Source organism: Tamandua tetradactyla, chromosome 6 (genome assembly GCF_023851605.1).
Source record: "Tamandua tetradactyla isolate mTamTet1 chromosome 6, mTamTet1.pri, whole genome shotgun sequence".
NCBI lineage: Eukaryota > Metazoa > Chordata > Mammalia > Pilosa > Myrmecophagidae > Tamandua > Tamandua tetradactyla.
This window is the reverse complement of record NC_135332.1, coordinates 99695386-99711351: the sequence shown is the minus strand read 5'-3', so window position 1 is coordinate 99711351 and position 15966 is coordinate 99695386. Positions and strand designations below refer to the sequence as shown.

The following is a 15966-nucleotide window of genomic DNA, read 5'->3' as shown; positions in this document are numbered from 1 at the left end:
AACTCCCAAAGTTCACTCATTAATGTTATTTCTATTAGTGAGACCATACAGTATTTGCCCTTTTGATTCTGGCATTTTCACTCAGCACAATATCCTGAAAGTTCATCCACATTGTTACATGCTTCATGACTTTATTCTGTCTTACAGCTGTGTAATATTCCATTTAATGTATATGCCACAGCTTGCTTAGCAAATGTCTGTTGATGGACATTTAGGCTGTTTCCATCTCTTGGCAATTGTAAATAATGCTGCTGTAAACATTGGTATGAAAATGTCCATGTGTGTCCTTACCTTCAGTTCCCCTGAATGTATACCTACTAACAGGATTGCTGGATCATATGGCAACTGTATACTTATCTCCCTCAGAAACTGCCAAACTGTTTGGGGTGACAGAATGTTGGTAATGGATAATGGTGATGGTAGCACAACATTGTGAATATAATTAACACCACTGAATTACATATTTGAATGTACTTAAATGGACAAATTGTAGGCTGTATATATGTTACTAAAATAAAAATGTTTAAAAAAGAAAAAAATCTGCCACTCAGATCACAGATTAAGAGCTAATTTGCATAACAGAGAGCTCTTATATAAACAGTCAGAAAAAGATGAATAACCTAAGAAAAAATGGGTATAATAAATGAACAGACAATGCACAGAAAAGGAAATACAAATGGTTCCAAATATATAACACAATGCATAATTCACTCAGTCAACAAAACACACTTTTGGGTGATAAAATTAGTACTCAGGGAGCAAAAGTGATTTATTTTGACGCTTACCCTTTTAACTTTAGATGTGATGAAATGGTATCTATACCTAGGACTTCTACTGCACACTGAGACACAATGGTTATCAAGAAGAAAAGCACATGTGCAGTTCTTGAGTTGCAAGGTGCACCATCCTCTTTTCTCCTTGCAGATAAAAGAAGTGAGCCTACTCCTCAAGGAAGTCATGAGAGTAAGGGAAAGACTGGGGAATTATTCCAGACTGAAGGAGATTAATGAAACAACTAAATGCAATGATGAATTTGAACCAGATCCTTTAGCTATAAACACATTATTGGAACAACTGAAGAACTCAAATGGGATCTGAGGATTAAATGTTAACCCTATGCCAATGTTAACTTCCTAGTTGTGATGGTTGTATTATGACTATCTATGAGAATATTCTTCTCTGTAGGAATCATATACTAAGATGTTCGGAGGTGACGGAGCATCTGGTTGCAACATATGCTCAAGTGGTTTGGAGAAAAAGAAAGTTATTTCTACTATACTTGCAACTTTTCAGTAAATTTACGAATATTTCAAAATAAAAATTACTGATAAATAATAAAATTGAAAGTTTTGAATTTGAAAGGACTGGACTGACTGCAGTGCTTGAGATCCAATCTAAGAACACAGACTCACAGTTATGCTAGCAGGCAGAGGAAGAAGATTGCAGTAGTAAGGTAAAGCAGAGTATCAAGGAAATTATTTTGGGTCACACTCAGTAAGGAAAAGTGCCTGGCAAGCAAGTAGACAGTCCCAAGAACAGGTGAAGCAGGAATCAGTACTCTCTCCCTACCTGAGTTCGCAGAAGATTCCATGATGTTTAAGGAGAACTTAGACACAGAAGCCCAGCTAGTCCAACATGTACAAGACAGAGAAGGGAACACAAAGAAATGTTCAGAAGAATAAAAAATGGCAGAATCTGAGTCCCAGAGCATTCCTTAAATTTCTTCCCACCTATTCACCACAGTATTCACTTTGATATGATGAGATGACTCATTTGAGGAGGCACACCTAGAAAGTGATAGAGCCTGGACTTGAACTTACCTTTGCAGTTCCTCTCCAATATTCCAATATATTGGAAAAACTTAAATGTCCATCAATAGATGATTGGTTGAATGAATTGCATTACCCAATGAAACATTAAAAAAAAAAAAGAGATTTTAGGCCAGTTCAACTTAAAACTCTACATGGATATCCAATACAAAGTGTCCCCTTCATTATTACTGGCTAGTTTTGTGACTTGAGTAAAGATACCATATAATTTATAATCCAAATTGGGACACTTTAAAAAATATTTAAAAAATTTTTTATCGACATATCTTCACACACATACAATCCATACATATATACAATCAATAGCTCATAATATCATCACATAGTTGTGTATTCATCACCATGATCATCTTTTTTTAGAACATTTGCATCACTCCAGAAAAAGAAATAAAAATAAAACCCATACATCCCATACCCCTTATCCCTCCCTCTCATTGACCACTAGTATTTCCATCTACCCAACCAAATTGGGACACTCTTGAGTGAAAGAAAGCACTGATGATAATATCATTGACAGTAGGGTGCACTGAAGCTGTCCTACCCAAATCAAATGAATGGTCACATTTAGTCAAAGGACTTGAAACAGAATGAAAGATCACTCCACTGCTATTCAGGCCTCCTGTGTATTCTAAATCTAGATTTTCTGGTGTTGGGGAACAGAAAGAAGTGTTAGATGCCATCTCGCATGCCAAGCACTAGGTTAGCGGTGGAGACATATCCTTGCTTCAATTTGGTCCCATACAATAGCCTTTCAAAGATGGACAGATCATTGAGATCAACACTGTCCTTTTACACCTTTCTTTACTGATGCTCCAGGAGAAAAGATGACTCCTGGAGGAGGCACACCTAGAAAGTGGTAGAGACTGGACTTGAACTTACCTTTGTAGTCCCTCTCCAGAGGGCCCTCAGTACAGGATGCTACTTCTCTACAATGTGCCCATGGGACCAGCACTGGTGTGAAGCCATAGGAAGTACTAGCCTTGGATATAATACTTAAAGGGGGTACTCCTGTACCCCCCCAAAAAAAACTCTCTATAATCAAGCTAAATAATATTATAGTGCAATATTTGTAAAAATAAAAATTAAAGGGGAAAAATCCATGATAAACCAAATATCAGAATTTTAAACAAAGATAGGATCAGTACTAGTGCCTTTTCCTTTTGCCTCAGGCTTCCACATGGCTCAGCTGGGCACTTATGACCAGAGTAAGTACAGTTTTAGGGGTGTAATTCCATCCTAAACTCACATCTAAACCAAGACTCTAGCCAGGACTCAAAACAGCATCTCAAACAGGACTCTCGAACTCCACCTTTTCCTCCCCCAGGCTTCTGCATCTCAGTAAATGGCCTAGCCCATCAGGCTCAAAACTCAAGAGTCTTTTTTTTTTTTTTTTTTTTTGCATAGGCTGGCACCAGGAATAGAACCTGGATCTCAGGATGGCACGCGACTACTCTGCCTGTTGAGCCACTGTGGCCCGTCCAAGAGTCATTTTTTATTCCTCCCACTTGCTCATTACCTACATGGAACTCATTGACAAGTCATATCGAATCTACTTCCAAACCATATTTCCAATTGCCTTTATCACCATGCTGCCACGAAGATAAGGTCATCTCTAGGATGAGTCATTTTTTCTTCTTGGGCATCAGGATGCCACCTCTGTTAGCTCCTTAGAGCCATCACAAAACATTAAAACAACAGAAATTTCTTCTTTCTCAGTTCTGGAAATCAACAGTCCAAAATCAAGGTGTTGGCAGGCATATTCTTTCTGGAGTCTCTGAGGGAAGATCTGTTTCAGGCCTTTCTCTGAGCTCCTGGTGGCTACAAGCAGTCCTTGGCGTTCCTTGAAGCTATATCATCCCAATCTCTGTCCCTGTCATCACGTGGTTTACCTCCTGTGTCTCTGCGTCAAACCTCTCTTTTATTTTATAAGGACATTAGTCATTGGATTAGGGTTCACCCTTGTCCAGACAATCTTACCGGAGATCCCTAATTATATCTGCAATCACCTTATTTTCACTTAAGGTCACATACACTGATACCAGGAGTTGGGACTTGGAGATATCTGTATGGGGGACCCAATTCACTCCACTATACTGCTAAAGGGTTTTGGGCAGTGAAAAAAATGTGATTAGAATGGTTTATAGGAGGACAGCAGTGAAAACAAGAAAGTAGGTGGTTTCCCATTGTACCTAGAGTAAAATTCAAGCTACTAATCCATCCTTACGAGGTACCCACTACCTAGTTCCTGACCTCATCTACTTTTGCCCTTCCTCTCATGGTGTTCCAGCTGCGCTGGTCTTCTTTCTATTTGCTGTACTTTTGCTCTATGAACTTCATCGCTCAGTTTATTGCATTGTTGGCCCATTCTTGTGATTCCATCCTTGGCTCGAATGTCACCTGAGGACATGGTTACTCTATTTTCTTATACACAAACAAATTCTAGATGCCCACTTTCCCATATTCCTCGCAGCTTAGCCATGGTGCCAGGAGCTAGGTTTTGCCAGTCAGATGTTGATATAAAGAAACAAGGAGACCACACAGAACCCCTTCTGAAGAGAGTGGTGTTAGCTGCCACAGCAAATACCTTCAGTTTTGAGAGAAGCAGAAGCAGCGGTCTCAGCAGCCGTGTCCAGTAACCACTGTTGAGTGTTGCTGGTGTCAGAAAGGCCTGCTGCCATATTAGGGCCCACCCTGGATCACGATGTCCTGTTCCTGAGGAATGCTTCTCCAGCCCTCCTACAAGGCATCAGAAGGAGTTTCTATAACTGGCAGCCAGGTGCCCTAACTGATGAACCTCTTTGCAGGCTGTCCCTGACTGCCAGCCTCTGCCCCACAGTCATACTCTAGTCATTTCTCCAGTGTTATTTTCTTCATTTAAATTATCATTGTCCAAAATTCTTATTTGTTTCCCAGTTAGTTATCTGTCTCTTTACACTGAGTTGCAAGTCCCAGAAGGGCAGGAAATAATTATCTTGACTCTCATTCTCTTCCCAGAATCCAGAACAGAAGATATTACTGGAACATCTATGTCATGAATAACCTTAATAAAAGAGGTACAAAAGAGGCAATCACTAAACTTAAAGTAAATTTGAAATGACCAAGAAGTTAACGATGAAAAATAAAAAGCTTTCAAATTATAGTTATGAATGCAGCCTTTAAAAAATTTAATGGAGATATTGAAATGATTCTGAGGTTAATGTACCCATCAGAGCCACCACTGGAAACAAGCAAACTGTAGAAATTCTTTGAGTCACATCTTTATGAGGAAGAATGGCCTCCTTTTGATTGGCAGACAAGCAATATTTCACAAAGGCAAAAAGCAACACTGAAGGACAGGTATCTCGTTTAATCAGCTGTAATTCTGTACTTCCCCCAACAATATGGACAAAGCAATTAAGTGCTGTCTAACTGCATATTTCCTGAGACTCCTGGACAGCCATTTTAATCTGGCTTCATCTGTGCAGACATGTTAGGTATACACAAGGAACTGGTTATTAATTGATGTGTAACAAGTTTCCACAAACTCAGCAGCTTAAAACAACACGCGTTTATGACCTCACAGTTTCTGTGGGTCAAAAGTCCAGGCCTGGCTTGGCAGTGCTCTGCTATAATCAAGGTATCAGTCTGTGCCAAGGTCTCATCCAAAGACTCAACCGAGGATGGATTCGCCTCCAAGGTCACCTGATTGTTGGCAGAATTTCTGTTCCTTTTGGGTTTTGGGCTGAGGGTTGGGTTCCTTGTTGGCTGTTGGCCACAGTCACCCACATTACCTTGCCATGTGGGCCCCTGCATATAGCAGCTTATTCCATCAGTGCAGGCCAGGGACGCAATCTATTAGTAAGATAGAAGTCAGGGTCTTATTTAATCTATTTGTGGAAGTGATGACCCATCATCTTGGCCAAATGCTTGTGATTAGAAGCAAGTCACAAGTCCTCAAACTCAAGTGCATGGGTGACAGAGGGAAATGCTCACTGGGGGGCATCTCAGTATTTGTCTCCCCACCCCTATACATAAGCAACCTAACAGAATCAGTGTGTAGTAAAAACCACAGATTCCAATTTTTCATGAAGGAAGACAACAGGATTGTATTCTGTGGTAGTCAGATTCAGGTGTCTACTTGGTCAGGTGAAGGCACCTAGTTCTGTTGCTGTGGACATGAGCCAATGGTATGTGAACCTCATCTGTAGCTGATTACATCTGCAGTCGGCTAGGAGGCATACCTGCTGCAATGAATGATCTTTGACTTAATGGCTGGTGCTTAAATGAGAGAGGGCAACGTAGCACAGCCCAAGCAGCTCAGTATACCTCATCTCAGCACTCGCAGCTCAGCCCAGGCCTTTGGAGATGCAGAAAGGAAGAGCCCTAGGGAAAGATGTTGGACCCAGAGGCCTGGAGAGAAGGCCAGCAGAAATTGCCTTGTGCCTTCCCATGTAAGAAAGAACCTCAGTTGAAAGTTAGCTGCCTTTCCTTTGAAGAACTAATGAAATAAATCCTCTTTTATTAAAAGCCAATCCATCTCTGGTGTGTTGCATTCTGGCAGCTAGCAAACTAGAACATATTCTTTCTTAGTTTTGATAATAGGTAAGAAATATTTTCTAATAAGTTGTATTAATTCTACAAAACATGAAAAGCACATGCCCAGGACCAAAGTGACTGATAGATCAACAGATCCTTGGCCCCCTGCAGGCTATCAGGATCTCAGACCGGTGGCTATGGAATTTCCTCTTCAGGTCTTTATCTGCTAAGCTAGGGAATGGTGCTGTATGACAAACAGACCAAAGATTTTTCAGATTGCATTTCCATCAATCCCCCCAGAGAATTCTGTGAGCTCTGCAGTTAAGTATGGCTGAAAATCATCAACCTAAACCCTGTTCCATATTAATTATCCTCAGTAAAAAGATGTTACTGTGTCCCTATTTCTGTTCCATTGCTCAATTTTGTCAATTTTAATGAGCAGAGGTACGTGGTCTTGGGTATACATGGAACTTCAAACTAAAGAATGAGAGTTTAAAAATAGGGATTCTTTCTTGGTTCTCAGGAAATGCACCTGGAAGTATTAAGTGTTCAAAGGGCATGATGCATAATACCTATTTTCAAACATTCAGAAAACAAATAGTCAGATAGCCAGATGGATGGATGGATGGATGGATGGATGGACAGATAGATGGATGGATAGAGAGAGGTAGGTGATAGATAGATAGATGATAGATAGATAGATAGATGATAGATAGATAGATAGATAATAGAAAGAATGATCAGGCAGAATGTTAAAAGGTGATGGATCTGAGTATCTAGGGAGACGGCATATGTTGGAATTCTCTGTATGGGTTTTATGCTATTATTGCAACTGTCTTGTACATTTGAAATTATTTCAAAATAAACATTTTTTAAAAATAGGGATTCTACCTTATAATGGATATATATAGTATCTACTTTATAATGGACACATAGTCAATAACAAAATATTTCTGATTTCAACTAAATTGAAATATGTAAAGCTTTCCTATGTCAGGGTGTATAACAAAATGATTTTACATCTGCTCCTACAGTGCCACTACAAATGACAAGGCTCAGTGCCACATATACTGAAAGAGAGGTTAGCACTTGGTTAGGAGTGCAGACGTTAGATTGTGAGCACTCAAATCCTGGCTTTTCCTGTGACCATGGGCCAGTTACCTAACCTTTCAGGGCCTCAGCTTCCTCAGAAATAAAATATGAATAATGGTCCTTATCTCCCAAGGTTAACGTGCAGATCAAAAGAATTGATATTAATACAAGTGGAGCACTTCACACTGTATCAGCCATTACTTTATGAAGAGACCTGTTCTGTTCTAAAAACTTATACATGTAATCCTCGGAAACAGGAAGTAATTTCCTTCATATTCCACTCCCTTATCAAATATAACATAGAAGAGTAACTAGAAGAGAAAGTTTTAACTCGCTCTGGTTACATTCTTAAATTCCAGGCTAAAGAGATTTAACATTAAAAAGAATACTTTATTTAGATAAAAAATTTTGCAAATAGAATGTTATCTAAACTTCTCTGCCACATTCATTTGACAATTTACCTTTACTGTTTTATTCATAAATATATATATATATATTTGTACTATGAATTAAGTAGTCTCTAATGCTGCATGTTTACTTCTGGTATTAGTTGGATGACACTGTTATTGCAGCAAAAAACCAGTAGATGGCTGTCCACAGATTCACACAAATACTTTCAGCTGCAATGACAGTAAAAGATCATTTTAAAAACTACAAAACTTAGTAGAGAAAGGCAATGGACAGGGATGTTGAAAACACAAATTTTGTAACTGTCACGATATTTTAAAATTCTGAAATGAAACAGATAGGTAGTTCTATTTTTTTTCAAGCTAAAACTTGTTTTATGCTGCTGGAGGAAGTCCCTATTTTGGTACAACCTTCCCAGAGGGCAACTTAATTGAACATACCAAAATATTTAATACATGCCTGTTCTTTGATTAAAGCATCTGAAAAGAAGAACATCTAGAATGAGCTAAGGCATTAAGGATGTGCCAAAAGGTTCACCTACAATCGTGGTTCTCAGCTGGGGTGGGGTGATTTCTCCCCAGACATTTGGCAAGATCTGGAAATACTTTTGTTTGTATAACTTGGGAGCAGGGTAGGTAGGATGCTTCTGACATGTAGTGAGCAGAAGCCAGGAATGCTGCTAAGCATCCTAAAACGTACAGGACGGCCCCCACAGCAAGAATTATCTGCTCAAAAACAGCAATAGTGTTGCAAGTGAAAAACCTGATGTACCTTATACAACCTCATGGTATAATTTATAGAAAAGAAAAATGGGCAAACAAACCTCAGTGTCTAAAATTACAGGACTGGTCCAATAAATGAATGAAACAGCTATACATGTCACAATTAGGCAGTCATTAAAAGGGATGTTGCAAATGTGTATTTATTGTGACCAAATAATATTCTGAGAATAAAGCAGGTTACCATACCGTACAGAGTATAAGCCTTTTTTGATTTTTAAAGAGATTTATACATACCTGAAAGTGTAAACAGTGGTTATCTCTGGATGGGTGGAATTGAGTATTTTCTTCCTTTTTGCTTATTGTTAAGCAAAACCTTTTTCTCCAATGAACATCTCAAATCCAAAATCAGAATAATACATTTTAAATGGACATTTTCGAGTCACAGCAGCTCCTAGCTTCCAAGAGAAAATACAACAAAATATTTTAAACTAAAATTTGTAAACTTTAAAATTAATGACCTTTTCATTAAGTTTGTCTAATATTATCTTAACCAGCTATTTCCTTAATTCCAACCACATCAGCAATTTCTTTTACCACACATGCTGGATCATATTTTACCTTTTTTCTATGGCCATAGGACGATAACATGATTACCATTTCCTCAAGGATTTAAAGAGTGAGGCAGGCCAAAGAACAGACCTAGATCTACTAGATTTGTTATTGGAAAAAAAAAAAATCACAAATGTACTTCCAATCCTGTCTCCCGTCCCCCAACACACACACTTCTCTGAATTTCTGATTGTCCTTTGAGGCTTAAATAAAACCAGAAAGTTGCTTTATGCTTTCTCTGCAGTTGTCCATTCACCTTCAGTACTAACATAAGTTCCTTGGTGGCTGACCACATTTAGGGAGCTAGGCAAATGTATTTTTACCTTTTGGTTGCAGATAGCCACACCAATAAATTAAAACTAAGTTATTATGTCTCATCTTAGTTTCAGCAAGTAAAACAAGAATGCAGGTTTCTATTTTCCGCTGCATATTCTTCTAATAGAGTATACAGTCCATGGGTTACATTTCAAGATAACTGAACTGAAAAATATCCCATCATTAACATTTAAATTTATTGCAAAATGGCAGCAAAACCGAATGTATTTTCCTTGTGAGATAAAGCTATTAGTCATGCCTAATTATCTCTTCATAAGTAAGCCAATGCTATTCCTTGTTTGAAATTTCAAGCATAATCTCTCAAAGGAACAGAACTTCCGGAAGAGGGAGAGGGAGAGGGGCGTCAGAGCTTTGTCACACCGCAGCTCTTTATGTTTGAATCACAGAACTCTTCTGTGCTTACCTGTAAAATAATATGGGGTTATTTATTCTCCCATTAGCTCTGGACCAAATCCCATCTCGCCGATCCCGTTCTCTTGAACCACCCCTGTTTCTCAAATATAAGTGTGCTCATTAGGAGCTAGGTTGACCATTGTTGGCTTTTCCACTGTATCTGTCCCTATTTGATTATAAACACACGCTCAATGTTAAGCAGATTTTAAAGGCTCCTAAATAATATTACTTTATCCGAACAGAGAGGAAATACCATTAGAATCAGGCGGACAGCCTGGATCTGCGGGCTGGACCTCCAGATATACAGCCCGCTGTCGGAGCAGCCTGACAGGTGCACTCTCACCTGCCCGGGAATAGGTGTAGATACTTCTACCGGCGTGGAAAGCCAGAAGCTGAAATTCCACGATAAGTTATTTCAGGCTATGCAAATATCCCCGACTAATCTTAATAGTAACATGCCAAGTTATCGGTCGATTTTCCCAATACCCACGTGAATTCAATGCAGTAGTTACCCACTTGCTCAGATAACAGTGATTCTGTATGCGAAGCAAAATTTGCACTGCAAAACCCACAGGGAGCTTCTCAACTTTAAGGGGCTGGGGTAGGGGAGCACCAGCCAGAGCTGTTTCTGCGGCGTCAGGGCAGGTTGCCCTCCAGCCTGTCACCTCCGCTAGGCGCCCGAGCGGCTCGCACCACTGAGACTGCGCAGACCAGCACATGCGTTCTGCTTGTCCCTCGCCTCGAGGCACCGACTCCGCCTGTAAGACAGGGGGCGCGCGCGGCCGCACCTTTCCCGCCAACTCCGCGGGGCGGCCTCTAGAGCCCTCGGGGCAGTTCCTGTTCCGGGGCAGGCGCCGGAGAGGCATGTGGGACCCGGATGCAGACGCGTGCGCCGCTATATAAGCATCGCGCAGGCCTCGCGCATCCTTTTCGAAGAAAGCGCGGTCTGTGCGTTCCAGGCGTTTCGGCTCTCTGCTCCTCCTGACTCACCGCTGTTCGCTCTCGCGGAGGAACAAGTCGGTCAGGAAGCCGCGCCGCAGCCATGGTGAGTGCTGGGACTACTCATCTACTCTGGGGCAGATGCTATGGGAGGTTGATGGAGGGGCTTCCGCAAAGGGGTTTGTCGCGGTGGTAGAGGAACCTGGCTGGGAAGGCTCGTGAAGCCTATTTCTAGAATTTAGAAATCTCGGGAGTGCTTAATATTTTCTTATCACCCATGTAATTGACAGGCTTTTAAGGACACCGGAAAGACACCTGTGGAACCCGAGGTGGCGATTCATCGCATTAGAATCACCCTGACCAGCCGCAACGTGAAGTCTCTGGAGAAGGGTTAGTGCGGTGGTTCAGGCTGAGGCTTTTGCAAGCTGAGAGCAGTGCGTCTGTCAGTTTGCTGTGTGAGGTTGATTCCGAGAGGTACAGCCGCAAGTGCTTACAGTAGTTCAAGCTATTTGTCGGCCTGTGTTTTATATAATGCCATAACTTTGTTACATTTAAAGTTGGCCGTGAGGAGAAATCTACGTTTTGAATTATGGTGATAGTTATGTACGCTATTCTGAGCCAGCATCCTCAAAATTGTTTCAATATATTTTAATTGTGCCGAATGGACTTACAGGTAACTTTTTATATCCCCATAGTGTGTGCTGACTTGATAAGAGGTGCAAAGGAAAAAAACCTCAAGGTGAAGGGACCTGTTCGGATGCCTACCAAGGTAAACTACAGCATGGGGGCAGGAAGTAGGAGTTGACTTCTATTGCCTATGTCCAAATTCTTCTCTTTAATATTTGGCTCCCCAAAACACAAGCCAAGTAAAGAATGCTGGTAATTTGGTTCGTATTAAGTACATAATGTTTAGAGATGACTTGCTGTTTTTTTATAGTGGTGTGGTGTTTAAAAGGTGTAGAGAGTTATGTCCTAGAGGAGTGAAAATGGACTTACTATTACAAATTGATGGTACCTGAAGACCTGTTTACATAGAAGAATGTGGTACCTAGGGAATTTTCTCAAATGAAATACCTGAGGATTTTTTTTTTTTTTTTTTTTTTTTTTTTTTTTTTTTAGAGAGGGAGGAAGGGAAGGAAAGACAGAGAAGGAAGGAAGGATGGAAGGGAGGAAGAAAGGGAAACATCTTAAACATTTTCTTATTTTTTATTATATATTTTTGTTTGTTTGTTTTTTTACATGGGCTGGGGCCGGGAATCGAACCGGGGTCCTCCGGCATGGCAGGCAAGCACTCTTGCCCGCTGAGCCACCGCGGCCCGCCCATACCTGAGGATTTTAATGCAGTAATTATACAGATATCCTGTGTATAGATATGTAACCACAAATGCTGTTTTTCTTGTTTACAGACTCTAAGAATCACTACAAGGAAAACTCCTTGTGGTGAAGGTTCAAAGACTTGGGACCGTTTCCAGATGAGAATCCACAAGCGACTCATTGATTTGCACAGTCCTTCTGAGATTGTTAAGCAGATTACTTCTATCAGTATTGAACCAGGAGTAGAAGTTGAAGTCACCATTGCAGATGCTTAAGTCAGCTATTTTTAATAAACTGTTTGTCAGTTGCTAAGCTTGTTGAGTTTTATTCAAAATACCAACAGATTTAGGAATATACAGATGGGCTGTGAAATGTAGTCAACTTTTCAAGAAGTAGCCATCCTGTGGCGCGTTACTATGTTTATTGTATTTCCTAAAGGCCATTAAACCATTTTATTAATAACTTTTGATCAAATTATATGAGACAGCAGAAAATTATTTAGTATGTAAGGCCTTATCATAATGCATTGGTTCTTCAAGTATTTTGTGTATGATCCTTGGAAATGCTGCTTCATATACACAGGTCTCTTCCACCTCAAAAAGAGATTGTTAGCTTTATCACTGAAAAAACATGTCCTAAGACCACAGTTTACCTTAATGAATTTATTGGATACGATGGTGTAGGTTAACCTGGCCCAAAGCCTGTTCTTTAGCGTAGTTGTGATTTAAACAGGTTTGGCAGCCTGAGAACCATTGTTCCCCTTCGGGGTTTTTCAAATTTTCGTTTGAAATGTGAGGTAACACTCGACAAATGTGTGCCGGTGCTTCCCTGTCCTTGGACATGTAAGAATTGGAGGTAAAGAGATGGGAACTTGGTGGTACTGGAACCAACTTGCTCCCTGCAGGCTTGGGATCACCCAACATTGAAAAAAAAAAAATCTGTGAGGAAAATAGGTATCTTTATAGGACACCAATGTGCCAAGTTTTCTGTCGGGATTTAAGTAATAGCTAATTCTAAGAAAAGTGTATTAATTCAGGCTTGGTGTAGTTCCTTTAAGAATAAGGCTCTTACTAGTGCTATGTTGAGCTCGTTCCTTATTTCCCCCACCCTACCAGCCCTGCCTGAGCATCCACCTTCTTGATTCTCTCTTTATTCTCTAAGGTAGATCTCAATAAAACACGGATTTTGAGATTAATACTAGGGATTTGAATGGAGCTGAATCTGAAATGAATGATGCCATTAGTAATCCAAATACAAGTATTTTAAAATTAAAAATCTGTCTTCAGGTTAACTACTTGTAACTCAAAAGCATTAAACTAGATTATCAATTTTTCAAACAAATTAGTTTCTTGAGAAACAGTAAAAACTGCGTTTAAAGATTCTAACTTAAATGATCGCTGACTTGGCTTGAGCTATAAATAGGTCATTTCAGGAAGATTTTCAGAAGTTGACTAATTGTTGAGCAAGTAGTTGCCAATTTCCCTTTCACAGAAAAGCTGGTTTCATTGAGTTCTTGGAATTAGCCGTCTGTTTTCTATCCCAATTTTAAGTAGTCATACTAGGGGTGGCAGAAGTCTACAGGTAGCACAGACCAACCGTGCTTAGTGTCTGGTAACATATGCCCTCACCCCACCTTCAATAGACACACTTAGAAGCTTTTATTACCCCCAATCTTGTTTTAGGAGTAATATATTGAGACTCATTCCCTTGTCAGAAACAGATCAAGTCTTTGGAATAGCAGTATCTGGAGAACTGGTTGAGAAAAGGTCATAATTCTTTGAAACTTTGAAGTCCATATCACTTAAGAATAGATTATGAAAATATCTACCTCAGTAAGTCAAAAAATACTGAAAGAACAGCTTTACTTTCCTGCAGTTGTGAGTCTTAAGCAGTGTATGCCAAGATACATCTTTGATGGTATTTTTCACAATTAAGCGTGAAGGAGTCGGATTATGCTATAGACAGTAATACAGCTAAAATAATAGCATTTAAAAATTGAAACTGCTGTTATCTTTAGTTCCTCAAACATTAAAAAAAAAAAAAACCAATTGGGTTAAGGACATGCTGAGTGTGATTAGCCAGAAACAAAAGGACAAATACTGTATGGTCTCACTGATATGAACTGACATTAGTGAATAAACTTGGAATATTTCGTTGGTAACAGACTATCAGGAGATAGAAATGGGGTAAAATATTGGGTAATTGGAGCTGAAGTGATACAGGTTGTGCAACAGGACTGAATATAAAAATTCAGAAATGGACAGCACAATATTACCTAATTAATACAATTATGCTAAAACGCTGAATGAAGCTGCATGTGAGAATGATGGAGGAGGGCTGGGGGCATAAATGAAATTACAAAGAAAGATAGACAAAGATTGAGATGGTGTAATCTAGGAATGCCTAGAGTGTATAATGATAGTGACCAAATGTACAAATTTAAAAATTGTTTTTGCATGAGGAAGAACAAAATGTCATTATTGCAGTGTGCTGAAAATAAATGGTAATGAATATTTTAAAATTAAAAACAAAACAAAACAATTGGGAATAAAATCCCTGAGAGACTTAGAATACCAGTAACAAACTAAGAGTTAAATATTGCCCATGACACCCGAAAATTCTGTGAGAGTTAAAGACCAGCACCTATGGGTCCTGAAAGCAAAGGAAGGTTGAAAATGGGAAGCCTCTCTAGCTTACTTCAGCTCATTCCCTTTGGATTCATAGATACCTGCTTTTCTTTTAGAAACGTGAACTTGGCAGTAATCAAGGCATCAAAAACCATCAAGGCTGTTCAGTGCCAGATAGATCTCCATTTGCGTGTGTGCAGCCCTTGAGGAGGTACAATGGACAGGTAAGACGGTGTGGAGGGCAGGCTGTGGCTGCTCAGTGCCATGCCAGAGACCCGGGTTTGGTTCCTGATGCCTGCCCATGTAAAAAAAAAAAAAAGCAACCAACCACAACAACAAAAAAAGACAGTGTGAAACTCCCTAACCCTGCAGACAGGCAGATATGCTTCAAATGTAGATGCATGGCCTTGATCAAAGAACTGATCTGAGCTTCAGTTCTCATGTCAAATGAGGATACTAGTGAACATTTCCCGGCTGAACCTACACTAGCTTTCTAAGGGCATGGATTTCTCACACAGGGTCCTAGAAGACCACAGGGTGTGTTGACTAGGCAGCAAGTGGTATTGCATCAAATTACTTACAAGAACACTTTGAGAAGTGTACTTGAACCCCGAGGGCATGGCCTCAGTGCACCCTCCTTCACCAAAACAGTGCCCAAAGCAGATCGACTGCTACTGGAAAATCTGGTGAATTCAAAGATGCTTTATCTTTTGAAAGTAAGAGAAATTAAATTAGTCCTATTTCCTTTATTCTAGGAGCAACGTAATCCACATGCATAGCAACTTTAACTCTTAGAATCGGAGAACTAATCCTCTTATACATTTTGGTCTGTAAACTACTTTTTGGGTTTTTTGCTTTACAATTGTGATATTTCTTCATCAATTTAAAAAGAACCCACCCTGTGGTAGAATTCTCGCCTGCCATGTGGGAAACCCAGGTTTGATTACTGGCCCATGCACTTCCCAAACAATGCAAAAAAACAAACAAAAATCAACAAATGGTGCTGCAATAAGGGGATACTCACATGGAAAAAGAATGGAATGTGACCCCCACCACGCAGCATACAAAAAAAAAAAAAAAAGAACCTACCCTAAAAGGTATTGTCAATATTGTATTTTTCAGAAATTGTTAATGTATATTCAAGTAAATAGTAATATATAATCTGTCTTCTATTTATCTTTC

At 39.7% G+C, this 15966-nt stretch overlaps 1 protein-coding gene, 1 long non-coding RNA gene and 2 other non-coding genes across 4 annotated transcripts; 3 read left to right on the top strand and 1 right to left on the bottom strand.

Annotated features, from left to right (window-relative positions):
* Nucleotides 1-1911: 1911 nt before the first annotated feature.
* On the bottom strand, nucleotides 1912-10586 carry LOC143688641 (uncharacterized). Its single transcript, XR_013178196.1, has 3 exons — nucleotides 10421-10586; nucleotides 8861-9017; nucleotides 1912-4869 (listed from the first exon to the last, which is right to left on the bottom strand). It is a non-coding gene; the product is annotated as an uncharacterized LOC143688641 (long non-coding RNA).
* Nucleotides 10587-10806: 220 nt separating this feature from the next.
* Nucleotides 10807-12469, top strand: RPS20 (ribosomal protein S20). Its single transcript, XM_077166781.1, has 4 exons — nucleotides 10807-10949; nucleotides 11134-11233; nucleotides 11539-11612; nucleotides 12250-12469. The coding sequence occupies exons 1-4, from the start codon at nucleotides 10947-10949 to the stop codon at nucleotides 12430-12432; spliced, it is 360 nt and encodes a 119-aa protein (XP_077022896.1). The 5' UTR covers nucleotides 10807-10946; the 3' UTR covers nucleotides 12433-12469.
* Nucleotides 11402-11467, top strand: LOC143689314 (small nucleolar RNA U54). The gene has a single exon (XR_013178755.1). It is a non-coding gene; the product is annotated as a small nucleolar RNA U54 (small nucleolar RNA).
* A 487-nt stretch (nucleotides 12470-12956) lies between the features above and the next one.
* On the top strand, nucleotides 12957-13089 carry LOC143689287 (small nucleolar RNA SNORA38). The gene has a single exon (XR_013178731.1). It is a non-coding gene; the product is annotated as a small nucleolar RNA SNORA38 (small nucleolar RNA).
* The last annotated feature ends 2877 nt before the right edge of the window (nucleotides 13090-15966 follow it).